The sequence below is a fragment of the Trichechus manatus genome, unplaced genomic scaffold, assembly GCF_000243295.1.
Source record: "Trichechus manatus latirostris isolate Lorelei unplaced genomic scaffold, TriManLat1.0 scaffold00001, whole genome shotgun sequence".
NCBI classification, from domain to species: Eukaryota; Metazoa; Chordata; class Mammalia; order Sirenia; family Trichechidae; genus Trichechus; species Trichechus manatus.
In genome coordinates this window covers 27,556,654-27,581,366 of record NW_004443937.1, presented here as the reverse complement: position 1 = coordinate 27,581,366, position 24,713 = coordinate 27,556,654, and the positions used below count along the sequence as shown (strand labels likewise).

The 24,713-nt window shown below is 57.4% G+C and overlaps 1 protein-coding gene across 1 annotated transcript in view; it reads left to right on the top strand.

Moving 5' to 3' along the window:
• The first annotated feature begins 4,098 nt into the window (after window positions 1–4,098).
• COL7A1 (collagen type VII alpha 1 chain) overlaps window positions 4,099–24,713 on the top strand; it is a 34,607-nt gene continuing 13,992 nt past the window's right edge. Inside the window, exons 1-64 of the mRNA XM_004368722.1 lie at window positions 4,099–4,183; window positions 4,710–4,890; window positions 5,542–5,701; window positions 5,788–5,881; window positions 5,972–6,133; window positions 6,378–6,541; window positions 6,618–6,747; window positions 6,849–6,965; window positions 7,069–7,215; window positions 7,298–7,414; window positions 7,487–7,636; window positions 7,719–7,847; window positions 8,471–8,614; window positions 8,702–8,827; window positions 8,930–9,073; window positions 9,730–9,849; window positions 9,994–10,137; window positions 10,478–10,603; window positions 10,704–10,850; window positions 11,095–11,217; window positions 11,577–11,723; window positions 12,030–12,164; window positions 12,249–12,395; window positions 12,477–12,613; window positions 13,051–13,177; window positions 13,262–13,408; window positions 13,497–13,669; window positions 13,769–13,804; window positions 13,887–13,913; window positions 14,009–14,053; window positions 14,127–14,189; window positions 14,629–14,700; window positions 14,819–14,854; window positions 15,009–15,044; window positions 15,198–15,269; window positions 15,381–15,458; window positions 15,706–15,732; window positions 15,812–15,865; window positions 16,009–16,071; window positions 16,177–16,236; window positions 16,366–16,401; window positions 16,563–16,607; window positions 16,686–16,721; window positions 17,087–17,131; window positions 17,226–17,261; window positions 20,341–20,376; window positions 20,753–20,785; window positions 20,928–20,981; window positions 21,059–21,118; window positions 21,214–21,249; window positions 21,336–21,416; window positions 21,511–21,546; window positions 21,730–21,774; window positions 22,015–22,086; window positions 22,318–22,362; window positions 22,620–22,646; window positions 22,871–22,900; window positions 23,022–23,102; window positions 23,175–23,210; window positions 23,288–23,323; window positions 23,412–23,492; window positions 23,965–24,000; window positions 24,371–24,433; window positions 24,519–24,563. Of these exons, the coding sequence (XP_004368779.1) occupies window positions 4,099–4,183; window positions 4,710–4,890; window positions 5,542–5,701; window positions 5,788–5,881; window positions 5,972–6,133; window positions 6,378–6,541; window positions 6,618–6,747; window positions 6,849–6,965; window positions 7,069–7,215; window positions 7,298–7,414; window positions 7,487–7,636; window positions 7,719–7,847; window positions 8,471–8,614; window positions 8,702–8,827; window positions 8,930–9,073; window positions 9,730–9,849; window positions 9,994–10,137; window positions 10,478–10,603; window positions 10,704–10,850; window positions 11,095–11,217; window positions 11,577–11,723; window positions 12,030–12,164; window positions 12,249–12,395; window positions 12,477–12,613; window positions 13,051–13,177; window positions 13,262–13,408; window positions 13,497–13,669; window positions 13,769–13,804; window positions 13,887–13,913; window positions 14,009–14,053; window positions 14,127–14,189; window positions 14,629–14,700; window positions 14,819–14,854; window positions 15,009–15,044; window positions 15,198–15,269; window positions 15,381–15,458; window positions 15,706–15,732; window positions 15,812–15,865; window positions 16,009–16,071; window positions 16,177–16,236; window positions 16,366–16,401; window positions 16,563–16,607; window positions 16,686–16,721; window positions 17,087–17,131; window positions 17,226–17,261; window positions 20,341–20,376; window positions 20,753–20,785; window positions 20,928–20,981; window positions 21,059–21,118; window positions 21,214–21,249; window positions 21,336–21,416; window positions 21,511–21,546; window positions 21,730–21,774; window positions 22,015–22,086; window positions 22,318–22,362; window positions 22,620–22,646; window positions 22,871–22,900; window positions 23,022–23,102; window positions 23,175–23,210; window positions 23,288–23,323; window positions 23,412–23,492; window positions 23,965–24,000; window positions 24,371–24,433; window positions 24,519–24,563 (5,523 nt within the window). The remainder of the gene's footprint in view (window positions 4,184–4,709; window positions 4,891–5,541; window positions 5,702–5,787; window positions 5,882–5,971; window positions 6,134–6,377; window positions 6,542–6,617; window positions 6,748–6,848; window positions 6,966–7,068; window positions 7,216–7,297; window positions 7,415–7,486; window positions 7,637–7,718; window positions 7,848–8,470; window positions 8,615–8,701; window positions 8,828–8,929; window positions 9,074–9,729; window positions 9,850–9,993; window positions 10,138–10,477; window positions 10,604–10,703; window positions 10,851–11,094; window positions 11,218–11,576; window positions 11,724–12,029; window positions 12,165–12,248; window positions 12,396–12,476; window positions 12,614–13,050; window positions 13,178–13,261; window positions 13,409–13,496; window positions 13,670–13,768; window positions 13,805–13,886; window positions 13,914–14,008; window positions 14,054–14,126; window positions 14,190–14,628; window positions 14,701–14,818; window positions 14,855–15,008; window positions 15,045–15,197; window positions 15,270–15,380; window positions 15,459–15,705; window positions 15,733–15,811; window positions 15,866–16,008; window positions 16,072–16,176; window positions 16,237–16,365; window positions 16,402–16,562; window positions 16,608–16,685; window positions 16,722–17,086; window positions 17,132–17,225; window positions 17,262–20,340; window positions 20,377–20,752; window positions 20,786–20,927; window positions 20,982–21,058; window positions 21,119–21,213; window positions 21,250–21,335; window positions 21,417–21,510; window positions 21,547–21,729; window positions 21,775–22,014; window positions 22,087–22,317; window positions 22,363–22,619; window positions 22,647–22,870; window positions 22,901–23,021; window positions 23,103–23,174; window positions 23,211–23,287; window positions 23,324–23,411; window positions 23,493–23,964; window positions 24,001–24,370; window positions 24,434–24,518; window positions 24,564–24,713) is intronic.

Genomic DNA, 24,713 nt, shown 5'->3' with positions numbered 1-24,713 from the left:
GCTGCGTTGTCCCTTTCTTGGCATTGGCATTGAGTCCATTTGGGAGCAGGGACTTCATCCGCGTTCTTCATCCCCTGAATCATTTTGCCTTTCCACAGGCTGATGTGTCCTCAGCCAGGGGCAAGCGTGGGGGCTACCGCATGGAGGCCGGAAGCCTTTGATGCCTGCTGGGAGCTGAGCCCAGATGTTCCCACTCAGCCACATGGGGGACTTTTCTCAGGCGGCCTGTCCCAAGAGGGACCGTGGGAGTCTAGGGGAACTGCAGACCCGGCCTTTGCTCTGGGAGGGGTCCCAGCCTGGAAACTCAGGGGGCTCATGTAGAAAGCTCCTCGCTGTGGAACCTGTAGAGTTGTTCTCTGGAGGTTGCCCGTTCCCTGGCATGGGCCAGGGGCTGTCTTTGAGGAAGCCTCTTCATTGTGTTTATTCTGGATTCTGGGAGGAAGATAGCCTGGGGCAGTGTTCCCATTTGCTTTCTAACTGCTGCCTGGACAGGCAGGGCAAGAATCTTTTGCCTCGATTTGCCACTGACTCAGGCTCCAAGAATAACCCTGAGCTCAGTGGGGCCCGAACCCCCTCCCTCAGCTAGGTCTGTCCCGGGCAAGTCCTGAGCTGCTGGCCCGATGATCCCCTACCCATCTCCCTGTGGTGGCCTGGACCTGGGAGCACACTCAGCTGTCTAGTCCCCCTGCCACCCCTTTGGTCCCTCGTCCCCAAGGCAGGTAGGCAGGTAGGCTCTTTTCCTATGCCCCCAGGTGCTTCCACAGTGAGGTTCTTTGGGAGCCCAGCGGGAGAGATGGGAGTGGCGGGGGGGCATTCTCTTGAGGAAGTTGCTGGCTGGCAAGGGGCCAAGAAAAGGATCCATTCAGAAGTCCCCCAAGCATCCCAGCCTGGAAGCAGCCAAAACAGCCCTGCTCACTCCTGGCCTGCTCCAGTGCCTTTTTTCACCCCCATTTGCTGTGGCTACCACCACCACCTGTTGCTGTGGAGTTGATCTGTGTCAGAGTAACTGTGGTCCATAGGGTTTTCAATGGCTGATTTTTTGAAGTATATTGCCAGGCCTTTCTGGGTGGACTCGAGCCTCCAACCTTTCAGTTAGCAGCTGAGTGTGTTAATCATTTGTACCACCCAAGGACTCCCATTTGCTGCCACAGATGTCAATCAGGAAACATTTGTCAAGTGGCTCTAGAGCCCAGAAACTGGCTGGCGGACTTGCTAGCTCATCTTTCTACTGTCTGACCAGCTGGAGAGAAGCTGCTGGACAGCGCAGAACCCTGACAGCCTGCCCCTGGGTACTTGTAGGTACATGGGAGGACAAGTAGATGCTGCACACCAGGCAGAGGGAACAGTAGGTGCCAAGTCTGCTGCCCCAAGTTTGAGTGCCCAGGTCTGACCCTCAAAGGCTACAGACATGCTGGGCACGTGAGAGAGCTCTGCCTGCTGGGCGTGATCTAGCCTCAACAGACCTTGAAAGCCAAGCCAGGTAGTTTGGTTTTACCCTGGAGGCACGTTGCGGGTGCGGCATCAGGTTACTAGGAACACGAGGGATGTGGTCACAACCGAGATTAGCGTGGGTGTCTGCGCCGGTGCTGGTGAGCCGCGCTGGCAGAGCAGAGGTCACTGGCGGAGGAGGAGAGCCAGAGGGGGACACAAGCAGGAGAGCACCCCCAGCAGAGCTAGGGAACTCTGGAGGAGGGGTAGGTTGTAGGAGGATGACCTGCCCAGCTTTGGCCACGGTTCTGGTGAGTTCAGGGGTGTCTGAGAGGCAGCAAAAATGTGTGGAAATGGAGTTCTGTAAAGCCCAGCTAGAGACAAATATGCCATCTTGCCCTGAAGCAAGGGAAGAGAATGTCTAGGGGAGTGTGGAGCATGCGGGGAGGACTGAGTTCTGGGAACTCGAAGGGAGCTAAGGGAGATGCTGACCTCTGGGGCTGTGCCCTAGGTTGTGTGCCTGCTGGGAGGCTGGAGCCAGTGGCCTTGGAGGGCCATGCCCTGCTCATATGCCTCACAGGGGCTCCAGGCTGGTACTTAACCCTAACCCTGTTCAACCTCCCAACAGCCTCCTCTCCCAGTGACACCCTCACAAAACCCCTTCTTTTCTTTTGTGGGTACCTCAGAGTTCTGTCTGAACACCCTCTCAGCTGAGCCTCTAGTCTCTCCCCCAAAGGCTGGACCCAACGTGCTGTCCACACAACAGCTCTGCCCTGCTCCCACCCACCCTTACTGTACCAGGGGCAGGGGCTGCCTCTGTAACAAGAGTATGTCTGGTTCCCTGACACCGTCTCCTGTGGGAGTCACAATAAGAGGGGCTGTCCCTGCAACTCTGGCCTTCCTGGGCAGCATGGATGGTCCTCACTGCCCTCAGCTCTGGCCATACCGGAGAGTCCTCAGGCCTGAGTTCAACAGGAACACTGTCCCTGTCTCTCCCCACTCAGCCTGTGGATCCCCATGTGGGAAGGGGCAGGTGGTAATGGTGAGTAGGTGTGCTTTCTGGCCTGCCCGGAATCACTCAGGACCAGTGGGAAAAGAAATGGGCAGGGCTGGTTGGGGACTTCCTCTTTTTAGGAATACCCCTCTGCCTTGGTGTCACCCCCCCCATGAAGGGACACATCCTCAGGATAGTGCCCCTGAACTAGACTAGAGAGGGAGGCATTGGGGAGACTGCAGTCACAGAAGCCAGTCAGGGAAGGGGAGATGGGAAGTCAGACTGGGTAAGGGGAGAGGGAGTGGGGCGGGGGGGGGTGGTTCTGAAACTACGGGTCTCATGACCATTAGCGTATGTGAAGTGAGGAAATGAGGGAGGGGCCCAGGGTGATCCCTCGGCCTGGTGGGGGTGATGAGTGGAAGGAGGTCTTCAAGAAGGGTTGACTGAAGGAGGGGAGTCTGACAAGCCAGAATGACAACGTGTAGCTCAGGGGGGGTAACCCAGCCTGGGGCTCAGACAGCCCACCAGTGGGTGTGGGCAGGAGAGCGTAGATTCCTGAGGGATGAGTTGTCTCCGGAAGTGGTCCCTCGCTCCGCATCTGGGCAGCCCCCTTCTCTGCAGGCACAGCTGGACGGCATGTGCCTGAGACTGGTTCAGGTCACGGTAGGGGGTGTGGGGCATTGGGATGAACACGTAGGCACAAGCATAACACAGGTTCTCTCTGCCTTCTGGCTCCCCCCTGCAAGTGGGGGTGGGGGGTGGGGCATTACCGAGACCCAGCCTAGTTGGGCCTGGGTTTCCCCGGGACGCTCTCAAACCGAAAACAAACAAACAAACGCGTTGCCATCAAGTCAATTCCAACCCACAGCAACCGTATAGGGCGGAGTAGAACTGCCCCGTAGGGTTTCCAAGGAGCGCTGATGGATTCGAACTGCCAGCCTTTTGGTTAGCATTCAAACGCTTAACCACTGCACCCCCAGAGCCCCGCAATTGCTGGGGCTGCTACAACCGGTAAGGGTATATGGGGTGAGCTGCAGGAGTTCTGATAGACAGACGGAGGGATGGCTGAATCACAGGATTGGCCGGCGGGACTCCTGGCCTGAGGGCTTGTCTGGGCCCCCTACAGGGTGGAGTGAGTCATCTCCAGCTGTTGCCGCCGCTATCCACCTCTGCTGCTGCCACTTCTGTTTACAGGAGTTAGTCTGCCTCCCAGTCTCCAGCAGTCGTTTCACCAGGCATTCTGTGATTGACCAAAAGCAGCCAAGTCCTCTAACCCTCCAGGGGTTGGGGAGGCTCCCTCAAGCATCGGTTCCGGTGGGAAACCTGTGGGGAATTCCCAGAGGCCACGGGAGGGGGCTTTACATTTAAGCAAAGTCAGATCATCTGCCTGGGCAGAGGTGGCAGGGGCTGGCGACCTGCGGGGCGGTGGGTGGGGGCGGGCCGCCTGGGTCCCCGCCCGCCGCTCCGCCCCCTGGGATCAGGGACTTTTCTCTGCCTTTGCGGCTGGACTGCGGCGGCGGCGGAGGCGGCAGCTGGTGCAGGCGGACGCGCAGGCAAGGCCGAGCCGGGCAGCTGGCTGGAGGAGGGTAGAGTGGTCGCTGGGCTCGGACCTTTTGAGGCTGCGGGGGGCGAGGGGCAGGGGCGAGGGTCCTGGCTAACCGTTTTCCTCACCCAGGATGAGGCTGCGACTCCTGGTGGCGGCTCTCTGCGCTGGGGTCCTGGCGGGGGCGCCCCGAGTGCGGGCCCAGCACGGGGAGAGAGGTGCGCGCGGCGCGGGAAGGGCCCTGTCCAGAGCATTGCACCCCGTCACCCGCAGCTCCACCCGGCCTCCATCCTGGTTCCCCCCCACCAACCCCACCTCCATGACCCGCGCGGATTCCTCCCAAGTGGTCCTGAACTCCCCAAGCCCCCCACAACCCGCACGGGGTCCCCCAAACCGCTAACCTCGTAAATCCCCAATTCTGGCTCCCCAAACGCGCTCTGAATGCCCTACCCTCCGCCACCCTGCTCCGGTCCCTCTTAGACCTGCACCCGTCCCCAGTGGTCGACCTCTGTCCCAGATTCACACCCGCGCCGACCGACCGCCCCTCCCCCACCCCGGCCTCGCAGGCCCCAACACTCCGCGACCGCGTCCGCTTCGGACCCGCCGCGGGTCCCTCCAAGCCTCCAGGGCCGGGTTTACATAAACAGATGAGGCCGCCCCCCAGTCCTCAAAGACCCCAGTGCTGGGAGGGGAGTAGTGGGTTCCCAGGAGAGGTTGTGACGCCTTCTCCCTGTCCCATCCCAGTGACCTGCACGCGTCTTTACGCGGCTGACATCGTGTTCCTACTCGACGGCTCCTCATCCATCGGCCGCAACAACTTTCGAGAAGTCCGCAGCTTCCTAGAAGGGCTGGTGCTGCCTTTCTCTGGGGCAGCGGGTGCTCAGGGCGTGCGCTTTTCAGTGGTGCAGTACAGCGACGACCCACGGTGAGTGGGGGCTGGCGACCCACAGACCCCACCACAATCCCTCCCCCAGACAGGGGCCAGAAGCCCAGAAACCCACAGGCCAGGCCACTCCAGAGATAGGCCTTGGGGAACCCAGAGACCTCCAGCCAGGACCCCCCTGTAGACAAAGGCAGAGGTTCTCGAGGTAGAGTCCTTGCCCCCTCAGACATCCCCCAGGCTAATGCCCTGCCAAAGACAGGGCTGTGTTTTCTGATCTGGAGGTGGAAACCCCCAGATGCCCCATGTCTGCTGGACACTCCATGTTCTAGCCCTCTGGCCCCTTCAGCCCCTCCATTCACCCAGAGAGCCTTCTTATCTGGCCACTGTCCACCACCCCACAGACTGGGCCCTTCCGTTGTAATTATTAAATTAACCAGACATCCGGCTTCTCCTCCCCTCAGGCTGTGAGCTCCAAGAGCTCCAGGCCTGCCCGGGCCCAGTGCCCAGCCACAGATGGGGACCAAAGGGATGCCTGTTAACTTGGGGGTTTCAGGAGGTGGGGAAAGGAACCATAGAACCAAGGGGACACTCAAGGGAGCCTGATACCCATGACCCTTGCCCTGGAGGCCTCCTGGAGGCCAGGGCCAGAAGAGGTCATGTCCCCTAAACTGTTGCCACCCCTTAACCCCACAGGACAGAGTTTGGCCTGGATGCACTTGGCTCAGGGGGCAATGTAATCCGTGCCATCCGTGAGCTCACCTACAAGGGGGGCAACACACGCACTGGAGCTGCGATTCTCCATGTGGCTGACCGCATCTTCCTGCCCCAGCTAGCCCGACCTGGCATCCCCAAGGTGATCCCTAATCTCACCATGCCTCCCAATGTGACCCAAATCAAGTGTCCCTGGCAGCCCTGACATGACCCCTGCGCCTGCCCCAGGTCTGCATCCTGATCACAGATGGGAAGTCCCAGGACATGGTGGACACAGCTGCCCAGAGGCTGAAGGGGCAGGGGGTGAAGCTCTTTGCTGTGGGTGAGTACCAACCCGGGCTGAGGGGTCACTTGGGGCAAGAACCAGTCAGAAGGCACATGGCAGCTGACCTCTGATTGGGCATCACTTCAGGGATCAAGAATGCTGACCCTGAGGAGCTGAAACGAGTTGCCTCACAGCCAACCAGTGATTTTTTCTTCTTCGTCAATGACTTCAGCATCTTAAGGACGCTACTACCCCTTGTTTCCCGCCAAGTGTGCACGATTGTGGGTGGTGTGCCTGTGACCCTGCCCCGTGAGTTCCTCCCCACACTGTGTGCCCTGATCTGGACCCTGACCCTGACCCTGACCTGGGAGTGCTTATTCCACCCCAGGTGCTCCTGGCCCTTGACTCCAAGCTGGGAGTGCCGCCCCCTGATCCTGACCTAGAGGTGCTGACCCCACACCATGTGCTCCTGACCTATGACCCTAACCCTGTCTCATGAGTACTGACCTTTGACTCTCCTGCCTTGGTGCCCCACAATTCCCTCCACTTCCAGCTGATGACGCGACCTCTGGCCCACGGGACTTGGTGTTGTCTAAGGCAGGCAGTCAATCCCTAAGAGTTCAATGGACAGCGGCCAGTGGCCCTGTGACTGGCTATAAAGTCCAGTACACTCCTCTGACAGGACTGGGGCAGCCGCTGCCGAACGAGCGGCGAGAGGTGAGGATGGCAGGAGTGGGAAGGAGGGGCTGGGGACTTGGCTGGACAAGGTGAGGTGACCTCTGACCCTGGGCAGGTGAGTGTTCCGGCTGGTGAGACCAGCATACGGCTGCAGGGCCTCCGGCCACTGACCGAGTACCAGGTGACTGTGGTTGCCCTCTACGCCAACAGCATCGGGGAGGCTGTGAGTGGGACAGCTCGGACCAGTAAGCAACGCTGCCCACCTCTGACCCCACTCACCTAACCACCCATCCCAATAACCCTTCCTACTCCTGACCCCCTAATCTCTGGTGGTCCCTTTCCCCAGCTGCCCTGGAGGGGCCAGAGCTGACCATCCAGAACACCACAACCCACAGCCTCCTGGTGGCCTGGCGGAGTGTGTCAGGTGCCACTGGCTACCGTGTGACATGGCGGGTCCTTAGTGGTGAGTGAGATGTGTAGGCTGGGGGGAGTCCCTGTGCCTCAGACAGAACTGTAGAGTCCTGAGTCTGCAAGGCCCACTAATCCTGCTCTGTCCCCTCACCCAGGTGGGGCTGCAGAGCAGCAGGAGCTGGGCGCTGGGCAGCGGTCAGTGTTGCTGCGTGGCCTGGAGCCTGGCACAGACTATGAGGTGACAGTGAGCACACTGCATGGCCATAGTGTGGGGCCTGCCACCACCCTGACTGCTCGTACCGGTGAGAAGCTGGGTACTTTCATTAGGCTGGGGTTGGGGGGTAGGCAGGGCAAGGTGACTGACACCCCATGTACCCTGGGCAGACACCTACATCGAGCAGACCCTGCGCCCAGTCATTCTGGGCCCCACATCCATTCTTCTGTCCTGGAACCTGGTGCCCAAGGCCCGAGGCTACCGACTGGAGTGGCGGCGTGAGAGTGGTCAGTGCAGGGGAGGTGGGCAGGCAGGGGGTGGCGCTGGGCCCCAGCTGGCCTGATCCCATCATCTTCCAGGCTTAGAGCCACCGAAGAAGGTGGAGCTTCCCTCTGATGTAATCCGCTACCAGTTGGAAGGGCTGCAGCCAGCCACTGAGTATCGTCTCACGCTCTACACCCTGCTGGAGGGCCGCGAGGTGGCCACGCCTGCAGCTGTGGTCCCCACTGGTAAGGGCTTTGTGGGCCTGGCCAGGTGACTGGGGAAGGTACAGGTGCTCCAGGCTGCCTCTCACGCTGTGCCCTCCAATAGGGCCAGAGCTGCCCGTGGGCCCTGTGATGGACCTGCAAGCGGTCGAGCTGCCTGGGCAGCGAGTGCGAGTGTCCTGGAGCCCAGTCCCCAGTGCCACTGAGTACCGTATCGCTGTGCGCAGCACCCAGGGTGAGGTGGACATGACCAGCACTGCCCCTTTCCATTAAAGGTCCAGCCCTCAGAGCCTGATTGCACCCTTGCCCCACCCCCTTCCACTCCCGGTCCCTACGACCTACTCCCATCTTCTTGTCCATCCACCTCCCAAGATGGCACTGAGCCCAGAACTGTCACGTGGCCTTCCTGTCCATGGTGGATCCTTGTCATCCGCACCCCAACCTGTCAACTCATGTTGCTGTCCACTGACCCGTGTCATCCAACATCTCATGTCTCTGTCCATTGACCCCTGCCATCCTGTGTCCCTATCCATCACTGAACCCTCTCATCCCCACACTCTGTCCATCACTAACCCCTATCATCCGTTCCTGCCCACCACTGACCTTTGTCATCCTGTTCCTGCCCATCACTGACCCCTTTCATCCCGTGTCCCCGTCTCTCATTCATTCATCTTGTGTCTCATTTCTCACTGACCCCCATCGTCCCCATATCCCCACCCCTCACTGGCCCTTTTCATCCCGCATCCCTGTCCATCACTGACCATCATCATCCCACATCCCTGTCTCTCACTGAGGCCTGTCATTCCATATCCCTGTCCATCACTGACCTCTGCCCGTCCACCCTCCCTTCTCCCTCAGGGGTCGAGAGGACCCTGGTGCTTCCCGGGAGTCAGACAACCTTCGACTTGGATGACATCCGGGCAGGGCTTAGCTACACTGTGCGGGTGTCTGCTCGAGTGGGCGCCCGAGAGGGTGATGCCAGCACCCTCACTGTCCGCCGTGGTGAGCACTGCAGGAGGGTTGTGGGGGGCAGCTGCCTGACACCTCTTGTCCTAGTCCTGACCCCTGACCTCCGTCTCTAAACCCCAGAGCTGGAAACTGCGCTTGACATCCCAGGGCTGCAGGTTGTGGCGTCAGATGCGACACGAGTGAGGGTGGCCTGGGGACCTGTTCCTGGAGCCAGTGGATTTCGAATCAGCTGGAGGACAGGCAGTGGTCAGTGTAGGGTGTGTGGGAGGGTTGCTGAGGGGAATCATCAGGGTGTAGGGACCGGGGGGGCAGGCAGGAGCCCAGGCCAACTCTTCCTTCTGACTGTAGGTCCAGAATCCAGCCAGACTTTGTCTCCAGACTCTACTGTCACAGACATCACGGGGCTGCAGCCTGGGACCGCCTACCAGGTGGCTGTGTCAGCACTGCGTGGAAGAGAGGAAGGTCCCCCTGTGGTCATTGCGGCTCGAACTGGTCAGGACCTGACCAAATGCCTTGGCTCTCTGCCTCCAGTGCCCCTTCAGACCCCATGCCTCCTGCTCAGACCTCTGCTTCTCTCCAGAACTCGAGTCTCCCCCTTCAGATTCCTACTGCCTCCTCCCTCAGAGCCCCTTTAATCCCCCTTGCCTCCTCTTAAGCCCCCTCTCTCTCCTTCAGATTCCCCTGCCTCTCTCCTAAGATCCCCACTATCTTTGCCCTCAGCATTCTACATCTCTCAGACCCCTACTACCTTTTCTGCTGGACCCCTGCCTCTCCTCTTAGACTTAAACTTTCTCCTTGGTCAGATGCCCTCACTGCCTCCTAATACTGCCATGAGATCCCCACTTACCTTCTCTGGCAGACCCTGTTGTCAGACCCCATCACCTGCCTCCTCAGATTCCCACTCCTTCCCTCATCTGAGCTCTTCACTATCAGATCCCTGCTTCCTGTTAGCCTCCTATAAACCCTTGTCAGACAGCCCCCACTACCTTCCCCTTCACACCCTCCCGCTTCCTCTCCCATTAGACCCCCCACTGCCTCTTCCATCAGACTCCTGCCTCCCCATTAGACCCCCACTGCCTCCCCCATTAGATCGCTTCTGCTTCCTCCGTCAGACCCCACTGTCAGGCTGTCACTGCCTCTCTCCCCAGACCCACTGGGCCCAGTGAGGAGAGTTGATGTGACTCAGTCTGGCAGCTCGTCTGTCACCATCACCTGGACCAGGGTTCCTGGAGCCACAGGATACAGAGTCTCCTGGCACTCAGGCCATGGTGGGGACTGTGGGCTCAGGGTGGGGGTGGGGGTCATGGGAGGCAGATCTGGCTGGAATGGGAACTGGGTGTCTCAGGGGTCCGGGTGGGACACTGGGAGCAGAGTCTGGCTGGTCCTGGAGCTGTCCCCATCCCTGCCCCCAGGCCCAGAGAAATCCCAGCTGGTCTCTGGGGAGGCCACAGTGGCCGAGCTGGATGGGCTGAAACCGGATACAGAGTACACAGTCCATGTGCGGGCCCATGCAGCTGGTACAGACGGGGCCCCCGCCTCTGTGGTTGTTAGGACCGGTGAGTAGATCCTGGCCAGCTGCTAGCCGTGCCTCATTGGTTACCCTGCCCTACTGTGTATATTCCTCACTGCTCCAGCTGCCCACTCCTGTGACTGCCCTGCCCACACTGACCCACCCCGCAATGACTAAATGTCCACTCACAATCACCTCCTGACTGCCCCACACTGCCCACTCCAAGGCGCTGACCCTCTCCCTCTCAGGGGCTGCCTACACTGACCTGTCCACACTAACCTCATGCTGACCTTCAGACAGCTCCTGGGTTGACCCGCCACACTGCCACCCTGTTCTCTTTCCGCCACCTAGTGGCCCCTGACCCCTTACCCTGCCTCTGCCTCCAGCCCCTGAGCTTGTGGGCAGAGTGTCAAAGCTGCAGATTCTCAACGCTTCCAGCGACGTTCTGCGAGTCACCTGGGTGGGCGTCGCTGGAGCCACGAACTACAGATTGTCCTGGGGCCGGAGAGAGGGTATGGCCCCCAGGTGCTGCCCTTGTCCTTCCAGGCCAGGATTGCCTCCTTCAGTCACCCACCCCCACCCCTGACTCTTGTCTTATGCTCGCCTGGCCAGGTGGCCCCACAAGAGACCAGATACTCCCAGGAAACACGGACTCCGCAGAGATCCGGGGCCTCGAAGGCGGTGTCAGCTACTCGGTGCGCGTGACTGCGCTTGTCGGAGATCGGGAGGGCGCGCCAGTCTCCATTGTCGTCACCACACGTAGGCGGAGTTTGGGCCAGGGCGAGCCTTGGATTGGTGGCCAGGACGGTTTGGGAACGGGGCTTATGTTTGGAATTAGAGGGATTGGTAGTAAACCTGTGGGGGCGGGGTCTGAGGAGGAGGGATGAAGCCTGGGATAGGCAGAGGGGCTGGTTGGGGGCGGGACGTGTGCCAGAATCTGTCTGGCATTGGCGCAGGGGCCAGTGAGGACAGAGCCTCTCTGATTCCCGCGTTTTCTCTTAAGCACCTGAGGCTCCGCCGTCCCTGAGGACCCTTCGAATAGCGCAACGCGGGGAGCACTCACTGAGGCTGCGCTGGGAGCCAGTGCCCGGGGCACACGGCTTCCATCTGCGCTGGCGACCCGAGGGTGAGAGGCGCCCCCGGTAGGGGATCAGGAACCAGTGGGGTCAGGGATGTGAGGGATCAGTCAGTGGGTGAGCGGGGTTGATGAAGTGATCAGGTCAATGAGGGTGGGCAGGGTCTGTCAGTGGAGGTCTGAGGGATCAGTGACGGTAGACAGGATCAGCAAGGTGGGTGGGATCAGTCAGTGAGGAGGGCAGGGTCAGTGAGGTGGGGAGGGTCACAGAGAATGGGCAGAATAGGTCAGGAGAGTGGACGGGGTGAGTAGGATCAGTCGATGAGGTGGGTGGGATCATTAGTGTGGTTGGTAGCATCTGTCCTCCCCTTGGCCTCACCCCCCTGCCCTTACTCTCACACCTGCCCCAGGTGGCCAGGAGCAGTTCCGGGAACTGGGCCCCGAAATCAGCAGCTACCACATGGATGGTTTGGAACCAGGGACCTTGTACCACGTGTGGCTGAGTGTCCTGGGTCCAGCTGGAGAAGGTCCCCCCACAGAGGTGACTGCGACCACTGGTGAGCAGACAGGGCCCATCCCCATCTTGGGGTGACCTCCCCTGCCTTGGAGTGACCTCCCCCACCTTGGGGTGGCCTCCTCAGCCTGGGTGTGACCTCCCCCACTGATGACCCACCCTGATTTTCTGGGCCCCATGACCCTGAGTGACTTCTGCTGTGCCCCCCTACCAACCCTGGTGCCAGGGTGACCCCAGCATGCCCTCCCATGACACTTCCTTCACTAAGACAATCCACCCCAGGTATCTCATCTCTCCAAATAACACCCAGGATATGGCCTCTGATCCCTGATCTTTGATTCTCCTTCAGAGTCATCTAGCGTCCCGAGCACTGACCTGCATGTGGTGGACACCTCGATAGACTCAGTGACTCTGGCCTGGACCCCAGTGTCTGGGGCATCTAGCTACATTTTGTCCTGGCGGCCACTCAGAGGTCCTGATCAGGGTGAGGAGGAGGCCAAGGTGAGGTGGGCTGGCATTTGGGGCCCCATGGAGGGCCTACTGTTTAACTGAGCTCTGTCCTCTGCAGAGCTACCTGGGACCCCACAGACACTTCCAGGGATCTCGAACTCCCAGCAGGTGACAGGGTTAGAGCCCGGTGTCTCTTACATCTTCTCCCTGATACCTGTCCAGGGAGGTGTGCGGGGCCCCGAGGCCTCTGTCACACAGAGCTCAGGTATGGTGGACATAGTGGGAGGGGCCTCAGCGGGTGGCTGGATGTGCTGACCACTTGAGTGACTCAGCCCCCTTCCTTCAGGGTGCCCCCATGGCCTGATAGATGTGGTGTTCCTGCTGCATGCCACTCGGGACAATGCTCACCGTTCGGAGGCCATGAGGAGGGTCCTCGAGCGTCTGGTGTCTGCACTTGGGCCCCTTGGGGCACAGGCAGTCCAGGTTTGGCCCCAGAGGCAGTCTAGACACCTGCCTGTCCCTGCTCAGACCCCACACCAGCTACCACCCTCCCATCCCGCCAGTGGTTCAGGCTTTCTCTCAGCTCTCCCCTAGACTCCAGATTTCACCTGCTGGTTGACTCCCTAGCTTACTGTCTTTACTGACCCCTAATAGTTGAGGTTTGCTCATACGCTCCCAGGCTCTGTGTCTCCGCTCCACCCTCCATGTTCCCCCACCCCTGCTCTATCATTCCTCTAGGCTCTGTGTCCCCCATCCCTGTTCTGTCATCCTTCCAGGCTGTGTGCCCCCACATCCCTGCTCTAACATCCCCCCAGGCTCTGTGTCCCCCATCCCTGCTCTATCATCCCCCAGGCTCTATGTCTCCCATCCCTGCTCTGTCACCACCCCCCCCCAAGGTTCTGTATCTCCCCCCTCCCCAGGTTGGCCTCCTATCCTACAGTCACCGGCCCTCCCCACTGTTCCCGCTGAATAGCTCCCATGACCTTGGCATCATCCTGCAGAAGATCCGTGACATCCCCTACACGGACCCAAGTGGGAACAACCTGGGTGAGGACTGCAGTAGGCATGAGCTCTTGGAACTTCCCCACTGGGAGCTCAATGCCCAGGGTTCTGACGTGTCCTTCCTCCCAGGCATCGCCGTGGTCACAACTCACAGGTACCTATTGGCGCCAGATGCTCCTGGGCGCCGCCAGCATGTCCCAGGTGTGATGGTTCTGTTCGTGGATGAGCCCTTGAGAGGTGACATCTTTGGCTCCATCCGCGAGGCCCAGGCTGCTGGTGAGGAGTGGGGGTGGTGGGAATAGGGTCTGGGGGTAGTGGTGGCCCCAGCGGAGTTATCATGCAGGCTGCTGGATCCCTTCCTTAGGGCTCAACGTGATGATATTGGGCCTGGCGGGAGCTGACCCAGAGCAGCTGCGTCGCTTGGTACCAGGCATGGACCCTGTCCAGACTTTCTTTGCCATGGATGATGGTCCAAGCCTGGACCGGGCAGTCACTGGTTTGGCAACAGCCTTGTGTCAGGCAGCCGCGGGCACCCAGGTTTGGAAGAGGCCTGTGGGGGGCTAGGTGGGGGAAAAGAAGGGGATCTGGGACCTCTTGGTAGAACTGTTTGGCCTCAATGAGACCCTATGTCCACAGCCACAGCCAGGGCCTTGCACAGTTCGTTGTCCAAAGGTAAGCGTCCAGGGCTGAGAGAGTGGGTGAGGGCCACACTGGGCCAGCCAGGTCTGACCCTCATCAACATGTCTTTCCTCAGGGCCAGAAGGGAGAACCTGGAGAGACGGTGAGTGGTCCTGGTGGGAGGTTAGAGAATGGGTTGGGGAGTCAATGGGGTTGGGGGAGATTTGCAGCACAGGGCTCATTGATCACTCTTCCTAGGGCCTAACAGGACAAGCTGGGCCCCCTGGGCCCCCCGGCCTCCCGGTAAGTGCCTCCCCACGCCTGTCCTCTGTGCCCTGACTGGCTTACTGCCTCGTCACCTGCTCTCTTCTCTCAGGGCAGGATCGGGGCTCCAGGCCCCCAAGGCCCCCCTGGAAGCACCATTGCAAAGGGCGAGAGGGTGAGTGTGGAGACCACTGAGGTTCCCCTACGGCCCTTTTCAAAGTTTTCTCAGAGTTTTTAGAAGAGGCAAGGGAAAAGCAGAGTTAGAATTATAGGGTATTCCCAGAAGCCTAAATGGAGATTATAAACCACATCAGACTTTAGGAGAGGCTCTGAAGTAGGGGGCCAGTGAGATTTTGTGGTGCCCTGGAGAGCCTGACTGGAAGTTCTAAGTCTCCGAGGAAGGGCAGGCTCTCTACCTCATCACTGTCCTTGTGCCTGGGATTGGGATCCATACAGTTCTGAAGGGCCACTTCTCTGCCCCACTATTTCACCCCTGACAATACTTGGGGGCCTGTGGGGTGAGGGATCCAGATGAAGAACCGCCTGGGCTTCCCCACCAAACCAGGGGCACTGTGGGAGGGTCCTTACTTGCCCTGACCTTTTTGCCTCCTTAGGGCTTCCCTGGAGCAGATGGGCCTCCAGGCAGCCCTGGCCGCCCCGGGACTTCTGGGAACCCTGGTCCAAAGGTGAGCAAGCCTTGCCCTTGTGGGTCACATGGTGGACTCATGACTTCATCCGAGGGACACTGTGCCTGAATAGGGTTGTGGGGGAAGAGGTGGTTCTAACTCTGACATCAATTTACAGGGCTCCCCAGGTTGGCCTGGCCCTCGTGGGGAAATGGTAAAGTGCTTTCCCCTCCTTGCTCTCCTGGTATCTCCCCAGGGTTCTTTCTGCAGGGTGGGGAGCCTCAGGGGTGGGGCATTATTGGCCCATTGGGGCTGCCCTGGGACTTCCCTGAGCCCAAGCACCACTCTCTGCTCTGTTTTGTCTCCAGGGAGAGCGAGGGCTTCGAGGTCCGAAAGGAGAGCCGGTAGGTGAAAGGGAAAGGGAGGGAAACCAGGGTGTTCTAGGGAGGCACAGGGCTGCCCCAGGCCAGACTCTGTGTGGCACCTAAGTCGTGATAAGGACCCAACCTCAATGCTCTTATGCCCTGAATCCTGCCCACTGCTCTCTGTCCCTGCAGGGAGAGCCTGGAAAAGTCATTGGAAGCGAGGTCCCAGGGCTTCCTGGACCGAAAGGAAACCCTGGGCCTTCGGTAAGTTCCAGGGTGTATAGTGGCGGGTGTTGTGTGGCTGGGGGAACCATCAGGATGAGGAAAGAGTGAAGCTCCCTGGGGTTGTATCTTATACCTTCTCTTTTCCATCAGGGCTCCCCTGGACCTCGTGGCCCCTTGGGGGACCCAGGACCCCGTGGTCCCCCAGGGCTTCCTGGGACATCCTTGAAGGTGACAGCATGACCCCTAGATGGTCTCATATCCTCCATGTGATCCAGTGACCAGACGACTCCATTGTAACCCCATACAAACCCTGCTGGTTGCTCTGAGCCCATGTAACCCTTTGACACCCCCCCCCCCCATGACTCCTCAGTTCTCTTAGGATATTGTAACCCAATTTGACCCTGTGACCTCTCATCCCTCCTGGTATCTTGGGGAGGTGTGATCCAGGATCACTGGGTCATGATCTGTCCTCCAGGGTGACAAAGGCGATCGTGGGGAACAGGTAAGTGGGACAAGGTAGGCTGGGGGTGGCTTGGGGTCTGATTCCCCTGTCAATCTCCTAATCTGGTATTCTCTTCCAGGGCCCCCCTGGACCAGGTTATGGTGGCACTATTACAGGGGAGCCAGGGCTGCCGGTGAGCGGGCCTTAAGTCTCTGCTGGGGAACCTGGGAGCTATGCTCAGGGGTGTGGGTAGAGAGGCTGGGGGCTTTGTCAGGGTGGTGGTTGGGTCCTGGGCCTCATAGTTCTGGGCTCACATTTTCACTCACTTCCTCTTAGGGCCTTCCTGGAAGCCCCGGACCTCAAGGCCCGGCTGGCCCCTCTGGAGAGAAAGGAGAGAAGGTAAAATGCCTGACCTCTTTGTGTTCCAGTACTGGGTTGGGGGGCTCTAGGTGCTGGAGGGCAGGACCTCCCCTGGGTCTTCCCACTCATATGTTTCTCCTTTAGGGTGACAGTCAGGATGGAGCCCCAGGCCTCCCAGGACTACCTGGGACCCCGGGTCAGCGGGTGAGTGTAGGGTCCAGGAGTTCTGAGTGTGATGGGCATAGCTCTAGCCCCTACCCTCAACTATCAACCCCCTACCCGATCTTTATGCCCAAACCCAACTCTGTGAACCCCCAAATTCATCCCTTGCAGGGCCTACGGGGACCTCCTGGAGATGTTGGCCCCAAAGTGAGTGCCAGTTGTGGGGGATCGGGCTTGGGGAGGCTGGAGGGTCAGGGTTTGGAGATGAGAGTTCTTTGCAGATCGAAGCTTGCAGTTTCAGAGTAGGGCGTGGTCAGAGTTTGAGACACTTTGTCTGGGGTTTGACCGTGTGACCCATCTCTCTTCAGGGTGACCGAGGGCTGCCAGGGAACATAGGTGAGCCTGCAGAAAAGGTGAGTGCAGCCCAGGGAGCCCTCAGGGACTTGGAGGGTCAGGACTGGACTCAGCTCTGACCCCTTTCGTTCCATTAGGGTGAACAGGGACCCCCTGGCCCAGCAGGGCCGCAGGTGAGTCCACTGACCCCAGTGTCAGCTTACCTGGGATCTGTGTCCCCTTCGGGTTCTGACTTCTTGCCTGTGACCCTCTCTGCCCCTGTGCTCCTCTGCCTCTCTTTACATGACTCCTGAACACTTCTGACCCTCAATCCCTGGGACCCAGCTTCTAACCTTCTGGCCCCTGCTCACCCAAGCCTGTTGAACGGACCTTGACTTCCACTGACCTGGTCTCTGTCCTACTGAGTTTGACGCCTGCTGACCTAAATTCTGATCTTCTGTGACCCCTCTCCAGCCCCACGCCCAACCTTCTGCTCATGTTTTCCCATAATCCCCCACCCCCACTCACCTGGATCAGCATTTTGGTTCCTCTTTCCCAGGGACTGCCAGGTGTTGCAGGGCGTCCTGGACTTGAGGGTCCTGAGGTGAGTCTGCAAATATGGTGGAACTAGGAGTGGGGCTTTCACGTATTCCTCCCCAACACTAACCCTTCTGGGCTTACCCTTTCTCCATGGGCAGGGGCCACCAGGACCCACTGGCCGCCGAGGAGAAAAGGTGGGTCATCATCTGGAGGGGTCAGTGCCCCTGGTGCCAGGGATGTGGCAGGTGGGACACTGGGTTCCTAGGTGGGTGTCTTAGTTATCTAGTGCTGCTATAACAGTAATACCACAAGTAGGTGGCTTTAATAAACAGAAATTTAGTTTAGGAGGCTAGAAGTCCAAATTTAGAACGCTGGCTCTCGGGGAAGGCTTTCTGTCTCTGTCAGCTCTGGAGGAAGGTTCTTGTCTCTTCTGAGCTTCTGTTCCTGGGCAGTCTTCATACGCCTGGCATCTCTATCCCCTATCTCTTCTTGCTAGCTTGCATTAAATCTTTTATAGATCAAAAGAGATTGACTTGAGATACATCCTTCACTAATCCTGCCTCATTAACATAACAGAGACAGCCCATTCCCAAATGGCATTATAACCACAGGCATAGAGGTTAGGATTTACAACACATATTTTTGGGAGACACAGTTTAATCCTTAACATTCCACCCTTTGACCCCCCAAAATTCATGTCCTTCCCACATGCAAACCACGTTCACCCCATCACATCAACCCAAAAGTCTTAAACCAACTCCAAGTCCAAAATCTCATCTTCTGAGTCTTCTAAATCAAATATGGGTGAGACTTTAGGCGTATTCCATCCGGGGGCAAAATCCCTCTTCATCTGCGAACCTGTGAAATCTAGACTACAAGTTATCTGTTTCCAAAATATGATGGTGGAATAGCACAAGGTAAACATTTCCATTACAAATGGGAGAAGTTGGAGGGAAAGAAGGGATAGTGGGCACCAAACAAGTCCACAACCCAGCAGAACAATTTACATTAGCTCTCAAGACCTGAACATAATCGTTTATTCTTTGGGGCCATCTGGACAATGCCCTCACCCTCCAGACTCTGGGTGTTGGTCATGTCCTCTGGATTCTGGGTGGAGGTCCCTCCACCCTGAGCTTCAGCTCCACCTTCCAGGCCTTCTGGGATGATAACTCTGCTCCCTTGGTTTTAGGCGGCCCCATTCTCCTAGTCCATCCGTGTGGTGACCTCACCCCCTCGGCCCTGGCAGGCCCCATTATTCTGCCCCTTTGTTATGGCAGCCCTGCCCCCTCAGCTTTGGGTGGTGGCCCCATCCCCATGGCACACCTTAATGGCAACCCCACACTCCGGAACTGAGTCAGGGAAGATCTGACTCTTCGAAACGCAGGAGGCCATGGCCCCACCCTTTGAAACCAAGATGACCCTGCTTCCTGTGCTCCTTCCAACAGTTTTGCTGATCTCCGAGCTGCTCCAGGGATGGTCCTTTTCTTTTCTTTTCTTTTTTTTTTTGGAAGACAACAGATGTAGCTCGTTTGGCCTGTTTTTTGCCTGTAGAATTCCAAGGAACAGACAGCAGTTCTTTCCTTTCATTCTTTCTCTGTTTCAGTCTAAGCTGATGGGTTTTCTGCTGTGGTAATTGGTTAGATCCATCAGTCACAGGCTTAATCTCTTTAATGAAAGATTGTATAGCCACATGCTTGGTGAACATTCTAGGACACATGTCCTTAGTTTGTACAACAGAATTTTCCAAATTTTTAAGTTCTGCTTTTATTTTGCGTAGTTCATTTCTAAGTCCGTCTCTTTCCTGTTGCATTTTACTGTAAGCTGAAAGGAGAAACCACACCGCCCCTTAAAAATCTTGCTTAGAAATCTCATCAGCCAGATATCCAAGTTCACTTACCTTCCAACAAACATTTGAACATAATTTGGATAAGTTCTTTGCCACTGCATAAAAATCATCACCCTTCCCCCATTGTCCAATCACATGTTGTCTTAGTTTCCTAGTGCTGCTGTAACAGAAATACCACAAGTGGGTGGCTTTAGCAAACAGAAGTTTATTCTCTCACAGTTTAGGAGGCTAGAAGTCCAAAATCAGTGTGCTAGCTCCAGGGGAAGGCTTTCTCTCTCTTGGCTCTGGGGGAAGGTCCTTGTCATCAATCTTCCGCTGGTCTAGGAACTTCTCAGCGCAGGCGCCCTGGGTTCAAAGGATGCGCTCTGCTCCTGGCTCTTCTTTCTTGGTGGTTTGAAGTCCCTCTCCTCTCTGCTCATGTCTCTTTTATGAGTATATCTCAAAAGAGATTGACTCAAGATAAACCTAATCCTGTAGATTGTGTCCTGCCTCATTAGCCTAACTGCCTCTAATCCTCTGTCATTAACATCATAGAGGTAAGGATTTACAACACATAGGATAATTACATCAGATCACAAAATGGAGGACAATCACACAACACTGGGAATTATGGCCTAGCCAAGTTGACACACATTTTGGGGGGAGACAATTCAATCCATTATACACGTTCATCATTTTCTTTTAAAGCCTCACTAGAAGCATATTTAATGTCTACCTTTCTAGCAACATTCTGTTGCTGGTGCCATATATATTCTCTAAGATAACAGAGATTTTCTCTGAGGCTCTCTTCACCTCCTTCTGAACCCTCGCCAGAATTGCCTTCGACATCCATGATTCTACCAACAATCTCTTCAAGGCAATCTAGACTTTTACTATTAGGTACCTTAAAACTCTTCCAGCCTCTACCCATTACCCAATTCCAAAACTGCTTCCACATTTTAGGTATCTGTTAGAGCAGCACCCCACTCTTCCAGTACCAAATTCTGTCTTAGTTATCTAGTGCTGCTATAACAGAAATACCACAAGTGGATGGCTTTAACAAACAAAATTCATTTTCCCACTGTTTAGGAGGCTAAAAGTCTGAATTCAGGGTGGCAGCTCTAGGGGAAGTTTTTCTTTCTCTGCTCTGGGGGAAGGTCCTTGTCTCTTCTGATCTTCTGCTCCTGGGCAATCTTCATGTGCTTGCATCTGTCTTCCCGTCTCTCCTTGCTAGCTTGCATTTAATCTCTTTTATACCTCAAAAGTGATTGACTCAAGATACACCCTACATTAATCCTGCCTCACTGACATAACAAGGACAACCCATTCCAAATGGGATCATAATCACAGGCATAGACGTTAGGATTTACAACACATTTTTTGGGGACACAATTCAATCCATAACAGTGGGTCTCCGACTCATCCCTTTCTCTTTGCTCTCTCCACAGGGGGAGCCTGGTCCCCCTGGGGACCCTGCAGTGGTGGTAGGTGAAGAGAGGATGGAACTCTGAGCACAGCACAGTCGCTTGAGCAGTGATGTACCTGTTAACGAGTTTCAGACTATGACCCCATAACCCTGAGGCCCTGGGCAGGCTCATAGCTCTGTGACTCTCCTTATGCTATAGCCTACCTCCCAACTCCTGCCTCTGATCCTGTGACCCCATGACCCCATACAGGGCATGAGCTCCATGTCAGCCCCATTTCCCATAACCCCTGCCTGCTCCCAGCTGTGACCCTGTGATCTCTGGGCAAGGGTTAAACTCTGTGACTCCTAGTTCTATATAACTCTTACTCCAATACAGGCTGTGGTCCTGTAGTCCCCAGACAGGACCAAGCTGTGTCTTTCTTGCTTGTTTTCAGGGGCCTATTGGTGCTGGGGCCAAAGGTGAGAAGGTAAGTCTGGTGTGAGGGGTGGGTGTTACAGGGTTAAGGTCTCTAGGCCTGCCCTGGAAGTCACAAGGGTTGTAGCATGATTGCTGGGCTATGGGAGTCTCTGGAGCCTGGGGCTGGTGCTGATGGTCCTTGTTACCTCCAGGGAGAAGTGGGGCCCCCTGGGCCCAGAGGAGCTGCCGGAGTCAAAGGGGAGCAGGTGAGTGAAGGGAAAGTGCTGAGGGGGTGAGGAGTGAAGGTTGTAGCCCTCCTGATGTCTGATCCTTTCGTCTGCAGGGACTACCTGGATTAGTTCTTCCTGGAGATCCTGGCCCCAAAGGAGATCCTGGAGACCGGGTGAGTAAAGGTGAGGGTGAGGGCAAGGCAGAGGGGAATGACATGGGAGCGTGGGCGCCCTGATTAACTCCTGTCCCCTTTACCACCCCCTGCAGGGTCCCATTGGCCTCACTGGGAGAGCAGGACCCCCGGTGAGAACCTGTGACTTTGTTTCTGGGATCTCAAGGGCTGGCTGCTGTGTGTATCCTGTGTCACCTCACTCCTGACTCCTCCACAGGGTGTCTTGGGACCTCCTGGAGAGAAGGGAGACCCTGGGCGGCCTGGACCCCCAGGACCTGTTGGCCCCCGAGGACGAGATGTAAGTAGACTGAGGTTGGGGGAGTCACGGGGGGTAGGGGAGTAGCTGGCATCACTGGGTTCTTGAGGCCAGGGCTGACTCTCATGTCTCACAGGGTGAAGTTGGAGAGAAAGGTGACGAGGGCCTTCCGGTGAGACTCCTCGCTACTGTGGTTTCTGGTCCTTTATCCTTCACTGTGATCCTGATGGGCTGGGGCTCCACCAGGTCATCTAGTCCATCCCCTGCCTCCTGTCCAGCCTGTGCTCAGCCCCTTCTCTGCCTCACTCCCTGAGTTAGTCTGGTCCTAAGTCCCTTGCACTCTCTCCATCACCAGGGTGACCCAGGTTTGCCTGGAAAAGCTGGCGAGCGTGGCCTTCGGGTGAGGCTTGTTGAGGGGAAGACAGGAGGGTGATGGGAGAACCTGTAGAAAGGGGGCACAAAGGTGATGGGAAACTCTGAGGGAAATGGGGGTGATGGGAGAGTATGGAGGGGCTGGGAGGTGATGGGAAACTCTGGCATGGATTGTGAGAGTTATGAGGAGCCTGGAGCAATATGGGAGCTTATGGGAGAGGCTGCAAAATGCTGGAGAGGTCTATCTCAGACAAGCCACTCTTCCCAGGGGACACCTGGAGCTCGGGGGCCTGTGGGGGAGAAGGGAGACCAGGGAGATCCTGGAGAGGATGGACGAAATGTGAGTCCCAACCTCTGACCCCCGACCCCAACTTCAACCCCTCAACCATCCATTTCCCAACCCTGTCCTGCCACCGGGCAATGCTAAACCTTTACAGTCCTCACTTCCTGTGACCCCTTCATCACAACACCTCAAAAGACCATCAGATCCCCGTGAGTCCTAATGGTGCTTCCAAAGCTTCCCCAAACTGCTGCGTACCCTGAATGACCCTGACCTTCTGCCTTTCTGCAGGGTAGCCCTGGACCCTCTGGACCCAAGGGTGAACGTGGGGAGCCGGTGAGTAGTGCCAGGCTCTGGGCTTGGGAGGGAGGGAGATTTCCCTGGTGCTGCTGCCAGTGCCCTGGTCCACACCTTACAAGGGACCTGGAAGTCAAGGTAGGGAGCACTGATGGCCACCCCAGGCCTGACTTGCCTCGGAGGGCTTGGCATTGGGGTGCTTCAGGGAATCTGGGGCCAGAGTGGAGCCTGGGGGCAAACCTGAGCCATGCTCTGCACCTGGGGGCCCTGTTGACCGTAATCATTTCCTTTCTCAGGGTCCTCCAGGACCCCCTGGACGGCTGGTAAGGGTTGAGCTGGGTTAGTCCTCTGTCAACCACTGTCATCTCCCTCACTTGCCCCTATTGGCTCCACACTGTGTCCCCTTGTTCCTTCCACTGACTCCCACTTCCCTTGCTGCCCCCTCTGATACCTCCACTGATCCCCGCAGCCTCTCACTGATCCCACCTCCCCACCCACCCTACCTCTCCTGGTGAACAATCCTTCTCACTGGTCATTCCTCCCGCAGGTGGACATGGGGCTTGGAGCCAGAGAGAAGGTATCAGGGTCAGCGGGTGGAGTATAGAAAAGGATCCCAGTGTCTCATCTCATGACAGGCTGTGCCTTGGCATGTCCTGTGGCCCAGTGCTAGTCCCTCAATAGGCTTGTCTCTGCTACAGGGAGAGCCTGGGGACCGTGGACAGGAGGGTCCTCGAGGACCCAAGGGTGACCCCGGCCCCCCTGGAGCCCCCGGGGAGAGGGTGAGTGTGGCTGGCCCTGGGGGAGGTGTGGGCCTGGAGAAGCTGCTTTAACTCCCTCCTCTCCCCATTCAGGGCATCGACGGACTACGGGGGCTCCCGGGCCCACAGGTAATTAATGCGTTTTGCCTTATCATCCTATAGTCCCCATCTTGCCCTTACCTCTCATCTGACCTTGTTCCCTCCAGGGGGATCCAGGTGTCCGAGGCCCAGCAGGAGAAAAGGTGAGAGGGTGTGAAGACTTTGGGAAGTGAGCCTGGGCTCTTAGTCTGTCGCAGCCTTCGAGGCCCCTCATCACTCTCTCCTCCTCAGGGGGACCGGGGCCCTCCTGGGCTGGATGGCCGGAATGGACTGGATGGGAAACCAGGAGCTACTGGCCCCCCCGGGCTGCAGGTGAGTGGTGGTGGTCACTGCCTGTTTGTGCCCCTCCCCTTACCCCTTCTCATGGGAACCCAGCCTCGTCTGGCTTCTCTTGGCCTTGATGAGCTCTGGGGCCACTTGAATTATCTGTGTCTTTTCCTAGAACCCTGCCTGGATGCGGCCTTGGGGTCACAGTAACTAACAGCCCTGTCAGAATCCCTGGGTGGTGTAAACGGTTAATGCACTCGGCTGCTAACCAAAAAGTTGTTGGTTCAAGTCCACCCAGAGGTTCATCAGAAGAAAGGCCTGGTGATCTACTTCCAAAAAATCAGCCACTGAATACCCTGTGGAGCACAGTTCTACTCTGACACACATGGGGTCACCATGAATAGGAGCTGACTCAAGGGCAACTGTTTTGTTTTGTTTTTTTAAATGGCCCTGTTGGTGGTCAGTGTCCTTGACCCCATGACCATAGTGAACTCCCTGACTTTGAGTTTCTCCTCAGGGCACTACGGGCAAAGCTGGGGACCCAGGGAGAGACGTAAGTAAGGGGAGATGCTGGGGTGGAGGGCGACTCAGGGGTCCAGATGTGAGCTCTGCGAGGTCATCATTGTCACAACAGCAGCAGGAGGAGGGGGAGTTGGTTCAGCCCTGTCTTTGGGAGGAGTCTCAGTCCCTGGCAGTGAGGTCCCCCTTTCTGACTTTCTCTGCCTTGGAGGTCCTAGCAGGACCTCCAAGTTCTGGGGTTTCTTCCCTTGGGAGTCTCTGCCTCTGGAGAGCTCAGTGGGACCTTCCCAATCCTCAGGGTCTCTGCACTGGAGGAGGGTCTTAGTGCACTCCTCCCAATCCATGGAATGTGCCCCAGGGGACATTTCAGTGGCCCTCTCAATCTTAGCAAAGACTTTTTCCAGGGGCTTCCAGGCCTCCGAGGAGAACAGGGCCCTCCTGGCCCCCCAGGACCTCCTGGAGCACTGGTGAGTCCAGGCTTGCATCTTACCTTCTTGCCCCATGATTACCTTTACGCCAGTCTGACCTCTGACCTCTGACCCGTTCCCACAGGGCAAGCCAGGCGAGGATGGCAAACCCGGCCTGAATGGGAAAAACGTGAGTGTGTGGGGCAGCCAGGGTGAAACTCACCGAGAAACACCACACATGTACACAGCCCAGATTGCAGATGACATGAGGCACATGTGCACACCTGTGGGCCCACACTGCGTGCCCAGCCCAGACGTACAGAGATGTCCTGAAACACAC